This window comes from Galleria mellonella, unplaced genomic scaffold (assembly GCF_026898425.1).
Source record: "Galleria mellonella isolate WM207_F2 unplaced genomic scaffold, CSIRO_AGI_GalMel_v1 utg250, whole genome shotgun sequence".
Classification (NCBI taxonomy): domain Eukaryota; kingdom Metazoa; phylum Arthropoda; class Insecta; order Lepidoptera; family Pyralidae; genus Galleria; species Galleria mellonella.
In genome coordinates this window covers 156,202-169,807 of record NW_026442052.1, presented here as the reverse complement: position 1 = coordinate 169,807, position 13,606 = coordinate 156,202, and the positions used below count along the sequence as shown (strand labels likewise).

Below are 13,606 nucleotides of genomic sequence, written 5' to 3'. Positions count from 1 at the left end.
ATTTGTAAACGAGTATGTGTTGATTTAGAATTTTAATAACACAGCAATTATTTAATTTTTCTTTTTATTTAATCGACTTCAAAAAACAAGCAGACTCTGAGCAGCCGTTAGCTGTCGACTGCTGAATATAGGCCTTCCCTATGAGAGGGATTTTGCCAGTAATTGTCACCGTTGACAAGCGGGTTGACAACCACTCTTAGACTTTGGTGATGTTTTAAAAGGGACGCTGTTGCCCATCCCTAGACAATTCCTTAGTCGCCTCCTACGACACCCACAGGAAGGGGAGGTTCATTCTATGCTGTGGCCATACGGCTGTTTTATTAAATACACGGAATTTGTCATTATGAATTATAAAAAGAAACAGGCTCCTTGGAATTCGTCTAGATGGATTTTATCATTGTCATTATCCGGACTCGGATCCTTTCCCTCAAGAAGAAAAAATGTTTTAGAGGGATTAATAGGTAACATTATTATAGTCATTTTAATATCAGGTTTTTAACAACCCTGATTGTATAAATAATTTAACAATAACATTATATTTAAGCAAAGCCTACTAGTAGGTCTATGAGGGCAATTTACAGTTAACACGCGATATTTTAAAACGACCCAGTTCACTGTACGTAGCCCGTAGTATGATGATAGAATGATAACTCACTCCATGAAGGTTAAATGCCATACTTTAGATTTCTTTTCAGAATTATTAATGCGCTAGTTGACTGCCTGGAGTTTTCAAGCGCGCATTTATTACATTTCAGACATAGGGGTCGTTTGTGAACAAGAAAAGAAAGGGGTAAAAGCATCACAAAACTCAAACTATTAGAGATATCTAATGGAAAATGGCAACCATAATCTTTCTCCATAGCAAAACAGGGAGTCGTTAATTTAGACGTATTTTCGTCATTATTCGATCTGTTTTTGGAAAAAATATTCTGTTTCACGGATAGATTTTCTAAATAGTCGCGTACAGCGCGGTTTCAAAGATGTTTCCTCCCACGAACACTCAGGTTATGAGCTCCCTGCCGAGGTTTTCCCAAGAGACTACAGCATGAGGTTCTTCAAAAGGGGGGTAGATAGATAGAAATTTATTTACATTACTTACATCACACAAATTACAATACAAACTTTCATTCATGCGTGTGCCATAGTAACACAAAATGGTCACAACTCAGTTTATTGCTTTGCCCTCAAAAAAGCAATGTAAATAGGTTTCTTCAGGGTCGGCAACGTGCGCGTAATACCTCTGGTATTACAGGTGATTATAGGCTATGGTAACCACTTACCATCAGGTAGGTCGTATGCTTGTTTGCCACCTCAGTGGTATAAAAAAAGATCATTCTCTTAAAAGTACTTAAAAGACGCAAAGCACCGTTACACATGTATATGGACATCAAGTATAGATATATAGATAGATAATAAGGTAGATAGACTGGCAGACCTACAAAATAAAAAATCGACCGAAAAGATCTGAAAGATGTAGCAGGAGTCAATTTGTAGTGGCTGTGCATGCGCATGATACCCCAGATGCGTTACCATTCCTGAGGACTCAGATGTTATTTCTCTGTACCCTGTAAATTCATTTCCATATCTGTAATGTATGTCCAGAGATATCGAAATAAAAACGCAAGATTACTATTACTTGTTTACTGGTCGGTTACAGACTAAATGACATTTTGTTTCTTAGTTACCTTCAATAGTGTAACTTGATACCCTCAAATACTACAATCCCTCCCCCACTTATTCTTAAAAAAAAAAAAAAACTAAATTAAAAACTATAAACAAAACATTTTAAAGTTACCTAACCTAGAGTTTATAATTAACCTTTTTCATTCTTGTGGATCGTATTGGATTTCGGCCTCTTTTAATAACCGTAGGTTCAGCTTCTGTAACCATCGTATGATCATTCTGATGGCCCCTCAACTCTGTCACCGGCGTTGGCACTAAAGCTGAGGTCGATGGGACAGATATTTGTTTCTCCTGAGGATCATTTTCTATGGGAAGTAGTGACAGGGGAGTTGACGTCGTTTGTTCAGCGGTTGTTCCTACTGAGTTATGGTCTGGTATGGAGACGAAAGAGTCATCATGTGAAAATTCTGCCTGAGATGAGCTTGATGTTTCTGGTAACTCTGGAGCGCAGACATCTGGATTGGTGATTGCTCCTTCCGGAACTATAGGTTGACACACAACCTCTGATGAAACTGTCTCTTCCCTCATGTTTCTGTCCGTCCCCTCCCCAACAATGGGGTAGTAATCACTTAGGCTAATATCATCTAAATCCTGAGATAAGTCAGTTCCTTTATAGGCCAATAACTGATCCACATGTTTTTTTACATGACAATTTAATTCTGGTACAAAAATAACATACATCCTAGAACCAATTTTTCGTTGTATTGTTCCCAATTTCCATATATGTTTCATGCCATTTTTAAAAATATGTTTTACCAAAACTTTACTTCCTGTTGAAAAGTCCGTCCTGCGATGTCCTCCAAATTGCTTACGCTGTAAGGTCTGTTTAACAAAAACATTGTTTTGAACTGTGGATGCTAACGACTCAGATGTATTATTATTGTTATTAGGTTGAATAACGCGTAACAAATCGAGCCGGCAGCGCAGTGCTCGCCCTAGTAATAGTTGCGCTGGTGAAAAACCGGTTGTGCAATGTGTCGAATTGCGATAATTGAATAAAAAATTGTTTATTTTTTTCATAATATCTTTTTGATGTGTGTTTTCTCTTAAAATATTCCGTACACCCTTCTTTAACGTCTTCACGCTATTTTCAGCCTGACCATTGGACGCCGGGTGGTATGGTGCTATAGTGACGTGTTTAATACCATTTAATACACAAAAATCCTCAAATTGCGTGGAACAAAAATTTGTCGCATTGTCTGTCACTAACGTATGAACCAATCCAAACCTACTAAATATCTCATTTAGTTTATTAATTATCGACTGGCTATCGGTATTAGACATTAAAAAACACTCAATCCATTTTGAATAGGCATCGACAGCTACTAAAAACTGATGCTTGTCAATTGAAAACATGTCCAAATGAATGCGTTCCCAAGGTCGTGCTGGGAATGCCCACGGCGCGAGGGGAGAACGAGGGGGTAAACTACGCTGAGAATTGCATAAACTACAAGAACCTATTTTTTCTTCAATATGTCTATCAATATTTGGCCACCAAAAACGAGTTCTTGCTTCCGTTTTTGTACGTACTACCCCAAAATGGGAACTATGCAATTCATTCAATATGCGCTCTCTGAACTTGTGAGGAATTACTACTTTATGACCTCGTAAAATACATTCATTCTCTAAGGATAATTCGAAACGACATAAGAAATAAGGCTTTATATTAATATCTGTCATCTTGGGGGGCCATCCCGTTTTAATATAATAAGCTACTTTCTTCAAAATTCCATCTAAACCTGTTTCTTTTTTAATGTCCTCTACTGTGATAGGTTTTAACATTGAGTCTTCAATAAAATTTATATAAGTTATGGGATCAATATTTAATTTATTTTTATCGTCGAACATTTCCATTGCATTTACACTACGCGACAAAAAATCTGCTACGTTATTATCTCCTTTAATGTATTCAATTTTAAAATTATACGCAGATAAAAATAGGGCATAGCGCTGTAATCTGTTTGCTGCCATCTCTGGGACTCCTTTTTTATTACCAAAAATCGATATAAGTGGCTTGTGGTCTGTACGCAAAATAAAAGGGGTCGAACGCCCATATAAATAATGGTGGAATTTTTTTATCGCAAATACAATCGAAGTAGCTTCTTTTTGAATTTGTGCGTAATTACGTTCAGAGTTAGATAAGGAGCGTGACGCGTAGGCGACCACGCGTTCCGTGCCGTCTGGTTGCCGCTGCGCCAACACAGCGCCCAGCCCCTGCGGTCCGGCGTCCGCCGTCACTATGGTCTGGTACTCTGGACTGTAATGAGCCAATACCCGATCTGACGACAATTCTGACTTAATTTTATTAAAAGCCCCATTTTGTTCTTTCCCCCACGTCCACTTAGTGCCTTTTTTTAATAAAGCGTGCAATGGACTTAATACACTAGATGTGTTAGGAACAAAACATCTATAATAGTTTATCATTCCTAAAAATGATTTAAGCTCTGTAACGTTTTTTGGACAATTACTATTAATTATAGCGTTTACTTTACTTTCTGATTTATGCAAACCATTTTTATCTATACGAAAACCTAAGTATTCTACACAATCTTTAAAAAGATCGCACTTTTCCCGTTTCAAACGTAAACCAGCTTCTTGTAGTCTCCACAAAACCTGTTCTAACCTATTCAAATGTTCTTCTTTTGTAGACCCTGTGATCAAAATGTCGTCTAAAAATATACATGTACCCTCTATATCACCTAATAACTGTTCCATTGTGCGCTGAAAAATAGATGGCGCGTTAGATAAACCGAAAACTAAACGATTATAAATAAACAAGCCCTTATGTGTGTTAATACATGTTAAATATTTAGAATCGTCCAATTCTAGCTGGTTGTAGGCCCTGGATAAATCTAATTTAGAAAATTGTAATCCGCCATGTAATTTCGCAAATAAATCTTCGATGCGCGGCAATGGATAATTGTCCATAAATAATGCTTTATTTAGCGTCACTGAAAAATCGCCACAGATCCTGATACCACCATCAGAACGCAATACCGGAACGATCGGTGTAGCAAATTCGGAATGTTCTACTCTTTCCAAAATACCTAAGTCCGATAATCGCTGTAACTCACCTTCTACTTTATGTTTCAACGCTAAAGGTACCGGGCGAGCTTTGAAAAATTTCAATTGAATATCCGGTTTAATTTTTAAATGTACCCTGTATTTATTAAATGTACCCAGTTCATTTCTAAACAGCTTTTCATACTTTTTAATAAGAAAACTATCGATATTATAATTTTTTAAATGATTTAAATCATGTAGCGTGCTACATAATTTCAATTTAAAATTACTTATAAAATCCCTGCCCAATAATGCCGGTTGATTATCGTGAGTAACGATAACAAACAATTTAATGAACTTAGTACATCTCTCAAACGTTATCGGTAATGATACATACCCCAACGGTGATATTTTACTTCCATTATAGCAATTCAACACAACATTACACGATTTAAGGTTATGTTTATTTTTAAAATATGACTGGTATATATCGTCCGGTAAAACTGATACCGCGCTGCCGCTGTCTATTTCACACAATATGTCGCTATTGTCTATAGTAACTACCTGACGCATCGGTTGCCCGTCTATACACTCGATACTAAATAAATCAAAATTACCTTCTACCACGTCGTCGTTATCATCCACAGTGACCAAGTATTTACAACTGTTCACTTTTGATTTACACATTCGTTGCAAATGTCCCTTCTTATTACACCTTCGACATATATATTCTGAATAACGACACTTTTCTTTCGAATGGTTTTTGTAACCACACACATCACACGGTACTTCTGACTTGCTGTTCGAGCTGGACGAGATCTCGCCGCCGGCGCCACCGGCGCCGCTGGTGTCCCGGTGCGGCCGATGCCGGTATGCAACGCATATACCGGTTGTTGCTGGTGCGCTGTCCCTGTGTCTGCCCGTGACGATTGCAATGCCAAGCGCGAACACCGCACTCTCTGTGCTATTTCCAGCGCATTGTTAAAAGTCAAAGTATCAATGGATTCGGCGAATAATTTTTCCTTCTCTTTTACGTTTTCCAATCCAAGAATAAAACGATCTCTCAAGGCGGTATCTAACTCCGTTTTAAAACCACAATACTGTGCTAAATGTCGCACTCGCGCTGCCCATTCTGCTAATTCTTCTCCCACCCGCTGTTCTGCTTTATAAAATTGGTATCGCTCCGCAAATGTACTCTTTTTTTCACAAAAATGCGTATCCAATTTTTCTAGAAGCAATTTAAATTCCTCATTCTCCAAAGGCGTAGGGAAAACAATATCCCGGGCTACGCGGTATGTATCTTCCACCAAAGCAGTTAATAACAATGCGCGTCGTTTCACTCCACTTTTATCACTTCCGTCATTTATATCGTTTGCAGTGCAGTATTGGATAAAACGACTCTTGAATATACCCCATTCTTGTGAGCGGTGGTCAAACGTGAGACTGCCCCCGAACAACATATTTCCGTAACTTGCCATCACTTCTACGATATCTATTTATAAATACAGCTTTAATTACACGTGTGAATTATTTCTCGTCGCCAATATGTAATGTATGTCCAGAGATATCGAAATAAAAACGCAAGATTACTATTACTTGTTTACTGGTCGGTTACAGACTAAATGACATTTTGTTTCTTAGTTACCTTCAATAGTGTAACTTGATACCCTCAAATACTACAATATCCCACCCTTCAAACTGAAACACGAATGGGACAAAGGTTTGAGCAAACGACTTTTGTACAAAGTCTCCTTCTGGTGCTCCTTTTAACTGTGGATTTACTGGAAGAGAACTTTTACAGCTAAGAGTTAAGTTCGCCTGTTGTACATCTTTAATCAAAATAAATTTTAACAACGTAATCTTTGTGTGCAATAAAGTAAAAAAAGAAGTCCAATTGTTTTTAAATTCCACCCAATATTTATTATAACAGCCGTTAACTATCCACTGCTGGATATAAGCCTTCCTCATAAGGCAAGTTTCGCCAGTACTTTTCATATTTGGCAGGCGGGTTGGCATCCGCAGTTAGGCTTTTAGAGATATTTTAAGAGGGACGCTGCTGCCCATCCCTTGCCATCTCTTAGTCGCCTCTTACAACACCCACGGGAAAGGAAGGGATGACCCTTTCTATGCCGGGGCACACACGCCGATATAGTCATATGTATATATGGAATCAGACATAATGAAGAACAAATTTACTGAAAAATATGCAGGAACTAAACTTACAAACATCGGAAAATTTACTGTAATAAACCATTAAATCACCAAAGCCATTATAAAACTTGATGGTTATAATTTGCTTACATTAACAGAAGTCTCTTCTGCGCTCAACCAAATGGGAAACAGAGAGAAATAACGTTCATTTTCAAATATACGCAGTCCTGCCTCTCTATTTATTGCACGACTCCGTTCAGATGGCGACCAATCGTAAATAAGAATTAGACGCAATTCACCGTTTCCTATTACTTGTTTTGTCGCAAACGTGAGCCTGTTTTATTGCGACCAGGTTTTTGTCTTTAAAAGTAATTTCCGGTCCCCGTTAACATTAATGGTATTTCAGCGATGAAGTAATGCAGCTTTATGGAAATTTCGAATGGGTTTTTGTTGGTAATAATAATTGATTATAAACACAGGCTCGAAAATTATAATTCTAGCCAGAAAATGTAAAATTACAGGGTATGGAAGCATAATATCTTAGAAGAGAGAAGAATAACAAGCGGCGTTTTTCAAGGCACTTTCTTCCACGCACAACCATTCTTTGGAATCAACTTCCAGCAGCAGTATTTCCGAACCGATACGACAACATAACCTTCAAGAAAAGAGTATATTCCTTTTTAAAAGGCCGGCAGTACACCTGCAATGCCGTTGGTGTTGTGGATGACCATGGGCGGCGGTAATCACTTACCATCAGAATCGTTTGCCCCCTGTGTTGTAAAAAAAAAAATTATAACACAAGAGGTGTGTTATAGGCTTCATTATTATAATTATTAATTATTATACTACGACAAGTAACCACACTATCCTAAATGAATACAGAAACAACATGGTCCATGATAGAGGTTTGTTTGAATCAAAGCATTTGGCGTTCCGTTATTTCTGCCTACCCTAATGGGAGACAGGCGTGACTGATATGTATGTATGATCCGTGAATGCGACCAACCAAAAAAATAATGTTTTACTCTGAACGGTTGGCTGCACTACGCTAGCTAAGTGCTTTTTCACGCTATGTTTGAAGGATCTGTAGATATAGGATGAAGAAAATATGCAAAGGGAAAGCCCATTCCATTATTACGGTACGGTTCCCTTAAGGCTTTGCAAACTTATTTGTACGCGAGCATCAGTGATCTACCGTGTATGCCACTGGCCTGTTCTTATGGTGCGATGTTGGAAATTGAAACGTGGAATAAGGGAATTTAGTTCTTCTGAATACTCCTCGTGGTATCGTTGGTAGAGGACGCTGAGGGAGGCTACATCTTGACGTAATTGTAGAAGTTAAAATTTATAACCGATGATTATTATCGGTAATATTGTATAAAAACAATGTCTGTAATCAACAATAAACCAAAATTGAAAGCCAAAACAGACATTACGTCAACCTTACACTAAGACTGACGAGGAAAGCCAATACCAAACGAAATGGGTTTGGTATTGGCTTTCCTCTCCACGAAATATTGTAGAAAGTCGATAAATGCAAGTAACGCTGGTTCAAACTTTGTGTATATCAGGAATCAGTTCCTTCCCATCTATAAATATTTATAACAATTATAAACCTATTTAAGCTCGAATTCTAAGAATCTCAGTTGGCTTTGAATATAGTTTTTTTTTATTTTTTTTTATACAACTTAGAATGGCAAACAAGCTGACGGTCCACCTGATGGAAAGTGGTAACCATCGCCAATAGACATGAGCAGTACCATGGACATAACAGAATTTACTGTTTCCCCATACGTTGCCATTCCTGAGGACTCAGGTGTTATTCCTCTGTACCCAGTAAATTCACGCCATATCCCACCCTTCAAACCGAAACACAGCCATGCAAACACAACTGCTTCACGGTTGAAACACCATTCGTTTGGACAGAGTTCTTTTATTTAAACACAAACAAAGATTTCATCCAGCTTTATCGTGTGCAGTGTTGTAAAGATAAATTCACAGGCCACAAATTTCACCTGTCATGAATCAAACAGGTGGTCGAATTCATCACGGGCGAAACAAAATACGGAAACGCAATGAAATAGAACGGAAAATACTGGATAGAAGTGGCAGTCATATAAGTTGCTTTGTGCTTGCTGCTATGCTGCTAGAATGTAACCGTCCCCCCTTCAGATCCAGTATAAGTTGGGAGAATTGTTAAGACTTTTTTTTTAATTTATTTGCAAATTATTTTAGGATTTGGATACGACCCACGATGACGTACAATTGAGGAGATGCATACTCTCATTATGCTTTTATATAACTAGTCCCATTTTTTGGTAAATATTGGCTTCCCGTTTTGGAACAAGATAATTTTGTCCCAAGCCAAAGTTTGCTCTCTTTTCTCGAAAGCATCAAAAATCCTAAATATAAATGTATGCTATTAGTATAGGTATCAATCAATGTATCCAAATATTAGTTTATATAACGTAATTTATTTACACAAATAATTAAAATTTACATAAATCTTGACGATTTATAATCTAATAAATCTCACTTTGTGACTTTTCGGTAATTTTGTCCATGCAATTCGTATCAAATTGCTTGTCTTCTAGACTGTCTGAAAATTCTTCTTGGAATGGACCAAGTTTACGTCTGTGTTGCTTCTATTATTATACTTGTCATCAGGGTGTATCGTATGAAAGACTCAAAATTGTTTATGATTTTTCAATGCATGTTTTTCGATAAAAAATTTCAATTTGTATGGTTTCTAATTCATCCTGTACATGTATTATGAACTAATATAAATATAAAAATTCCACGTGTCCTGAATCAAACAGGTGGTTGAATCCATCAGGGGCGAAACGAAACACGGATGCACAATGGACCGGAACGTAGGTAACAAGGGTTGAGCGGAAACGACGCAACCGTGCGGAAACTACGTGGCAATGTATTAACAAAAAGATAATCGATATGTAAAATATATCGATCGATCGAATAAAATACGAGTATATAATCCAAGAGATGGGTGGGCTAGCATCCAGCTACGTTGGTGTCAGTTATGCTGGGCTACATATGGGGAATCGAGTGTCACATTTACCACCACGACAACAGTAGCAAATGCCTCTAACAACATCAACAGAGATTATTCCAGTCAGCATATTTTTTATTTCACTAATCCTTTAATAAAACATAATAAGAGCATTTTGTGCTATCTATCTAAAGTATATAAAGCTCCACGTGTGATTCCGGGCATAGAATAGGCCACCTCTTCCTTTCTCATGGGTGTCATAAAAGACGATTAAGGGGAAGCGAGGGATGGGCAACAGCGTCCCTCTTCAAAAATCTCCAAAGCCTATCTGCGGTTGTCAATACGACTGCCAAGCGTGGCAACTACTGGCAAAATCCCTCTAGGGGAGGTTTATGTTCAGCAGCGGACAGTTAAAAACTGATATGATAATGTATGAATATTATGTATAGTTGTATAAAAAAAAATTGTGTTCTTTTTTTATTTCATTATAATAAAAATCACCATCCGTATAATAAATTAGTATACAATTCTCAAAACTGAGGGCCTACCATGAAATGTTTTTCGAAATTTCGAGTCCGCACGAAACACTAATTTGATGTTAAAATTACATGATGTATACCGTTTAAAAAGATTTAAAATGCTAAAGTATCGTTCCTTTAGACTTTTATGGTAGGATTTATGACAAACGAAGTGTTAAGCTCCATTTACTGGGTCGATTTCGGTATGTACAAAAACACAAAATTGAATCCGAAAATTCGGATTTTTATTTCATGATAGACCTCCTGTTTTTAACCTCACATAACGCATTTTTTTATGGGTGAAAATGGTATGGTAACCCTGCCTGCGCTAACGAGATACGCTGACGGAGCACCAGTGAAGGGTGATAGATGAGAATGAAAACAGGGCAGTTAGCCCATCATGATGAATTCATCAGGAATTAACCATGATAGTTTCCAGGGAGAAGCGTGAAGAGGTCGACCTGGTTGGGTATATTGCTAGCAATGGGATTCTCAGTCTCCACTACTAACAATCCCTTTACCCCCCACATAGCGTATTTATAGGCCTATATTACAGCAGTAATCTCCTATGTTTCTCTAATAATACTATATCTAATATTAATACTATGACATACCTCGGCCGTGACTCTGTAGCCTCCCTTCCCCTTCCCATGATCAGGGGAGTGGCGTAACGTCTTCGCGTCAATCTGCACATTCGTCTGCATACTGCACAATTTCACAACACTTCACAACACTTCACAAAACCTCACAAATGGTTACAACTATAGTCCAAGTTTACATTTTACATTTGTCATTTTAAAAGTTTATTATTCGAATAATTTCATAATTACACTACACTAAACAATCACCAATTATATTTTTCATATCATATTTTAAATTTCGACATTGGAATAAATTTTAATTTTAAAATTTCATGACATTTTAAACATTCATGAATTTTTGTTTTGAATATTTATTTTTACATATAATTATATATTTCAAACCTTTATAATATCATATTATTTATTTAAAACATTTTATAAGAAAATGAGACATAAATGTCACAATGGCATTTCATTTCCATAATGTTTTTTATTATAACACAATAAGGTTCTTTATTGCTTGTGATGGGACGTTTTGTTGACTTTACCACTCGGATGAGTTCAGAATCTGAAACAAAAGAAAAGTTTGATGAGATTCCGTGCGTCGCGGTTCTTGTTATTATTATATTTATTTTATTATTAGGCGTTTATTATATCCGAGACATTGACGTTACGGGAATGAAAGTAGAAAATTGATCCTTATTCATGTTAAGAAAACCATTTTAGAATCTCGTTTTTGAAAATATATTTAAAAAAAAGTACTATAATTTGCCTGCATGTTAGTAAACATGAATTTTGGAAGTAGTTAACTATTAACAGCGTATTACTATAAATTTAAGACAAAGATACACTAAATTTAAAGTTAAACCTTTGTGGATACAACTTTGAGGATTTGTAGTAATAGTTTTTGTGTGATGCCATAACAAACATACAAACAAACGGACGGACAAAAATTCTAAACAATATTGTTTTAGGTTTCAGAGGGAGACTTTGTACAAAAGTCGATTGCTTGGGTACCTCTGTCCCATTCGTGTTTCAACCGTAAAGCAGTTAGTTGTGTTTGCATAGCTGTTTCGGTTTAAAGAGTAGAATATGGCGTGAATTTACTGGGTACAGAGGAATAACACCTGAGTCCTCAGGAATGGCAACGTATGGGGGTATCATGGGCGAAACAGTATACTCTGTTATGTCCATGATACTGCTCATGTCTATAGGCGACGGTTACCACTTTCCATCAGGTGGGCCGTCAGCTTGTTTGCTATTCTAAGTTGTATAAAAAAAAACATATTCAAGCAGACGACTTTTGTAGAAAGTCTCCCTCTGGTAATAGTAGTTAAATAAAATAGTTTCAAAACTATTACTCGCACTGTCAAGTTACTTTGAAAAACTCTATACTTTTTTTGTCGTTATTTAACTCACGTTTCTTTGAAAAATTCTATTTCTGCAGTAGAAACTGCTTTAAAACAGTACCTAATAGGTCATTGTCATCATATCAGCTTTTAATTATCCGTTACTGAACATAAGCCTCCCCTGGGGGAGAGGAGGGTTGCCGATAATTACTACGCTTGACAGGTGGGTTGGCAACCACAGTTAGGCTTTGGTGATGTTTTAAGAAGGACGCTGCTATCCATCCCTCGTCGTTCCTTAGTCGCCCCTTACGACACCCACGGGAAAGGAAGGGGTGGACTATTCTATGCCGGGACTACACCGAAGATCTAACTGAAACTCTGTTTCACAATTTATTTTTTAATACGCCATCTAGTGGTGGGTATCGACTTCTAAAATCCACGCGTACAGAGGTTGTGGATAAAAGTATTTGATAGAATAGTATGTCGCAATACGAAACAAAGGTAATTAAATATATTTCGTGTGTTATATCTCAAACAACCGAATCTTCATTATCAAAAATAATCACGTACATACTTGTGCAAATCTATTGTCTCTTTCGATGTTAGTGTGTGCGAGAGAGACAGATGTGACCTGGTTGTAGAAACTTGGGCACTTCAGTATTGTCATGGAGAAAGCAACAGCGAAGAGGAAAACTTACACAATAACTTGATATTAACAAATTACCTCTGTTCGATATTATTTGCTTTTGTTATTAAGGATATACCGTCTTATTTGTAGAGGAATAAAGTTCATTAGGGAACAACGTTACAATATCGTAGTTTCGAGGATGCTTCAGCAGTGTTCAATGACTTGGATGTCATGTGTATTCATTCAAAACTCTCGTACTGTCGACGCTGTTCCAAGACTCATCAATATGTATTTTCAGCGGATGAGTATTCTTTTTTTAATGGCTGAAAGTAGAAAGGTATCGCTACCTCCGCTATTGGTATACACTTATAAGCTACCAACCTCTTTCAAACCTACATAGTTACAGAATAATAAATAGTGACGTTCTTGACAATCTCCTTGTCTTGGCAATTTTACCGAACAATATTTTATATCGCGACTTATTATATCTGGATTTATTTACTGTAAATATTATTCATTATACAAACTCATGCTAAATCTTTCTTTCTCTCACTCCTTCTGAATCTATATATATATATATATCATCAAGCCTACATCTCTACACACTGACAGGTCAGTAAGCATCAGTAGTTAGCTTATGAATAGCATCACGTCGTGACGAATTCAATAAGAATTAACTACGA

At 37.0% G+C, this 13,606-nt stretch overlaps 1 protein-coding gene across 1 annotated transcript; it reads right to left on the bottom strand.

The window, feature by feature from the left end:
* Positions 1 to 1,800: 1,800 nt before the first annotated feature.
* LOC128200694 (uncharacterized) lies at positions 1,801 to 6,146 on the bottom strand. The gene is made up of 3 exons (XM_052894926.1): positions 5,464 to 6,146; positions 3,810 to 4,906; positions 1,801 to 2,342 (listed from the first exon to the last, which is right to left on the bottom strand). The coding sequence occupies exons 1-3, from the start codon at positions 6,144 to 6,146 to the stop codon at positions 1,801 to 1,803; spliced, it is 2,322 nt and encodes a 773-aa protein (XP_052750886.1).
* Between the last annotated feature and the right edge of the window lie 7,460 nt (positions 6,147 to 13,606).

Bases quoted from the DNA above. Each gene is read 5' to 3' on its own strand.
- LOC128200694 (XM_052894926.1), bottom strand. From the start codon at position 6,146: ATGTTGTTCGGGGGCAGTCTCACGTTTGACCACCGCTCACAAGAATGG. The intron at 4,907-5,463 runs GTGTGTGGTTAC...TAATATCGATAG, and splicing joins AGTCAGAAGTACCGTGTGAT to TTTTCTTATTAAAAAGTATG. The intron at 2,343-3,809 runs GTAATTACGCAC...TTTTTGTACCAG, and splicing joins CTCCTTATCTAACTCTGAAC to AATTAAATTGTCATGTAAAA.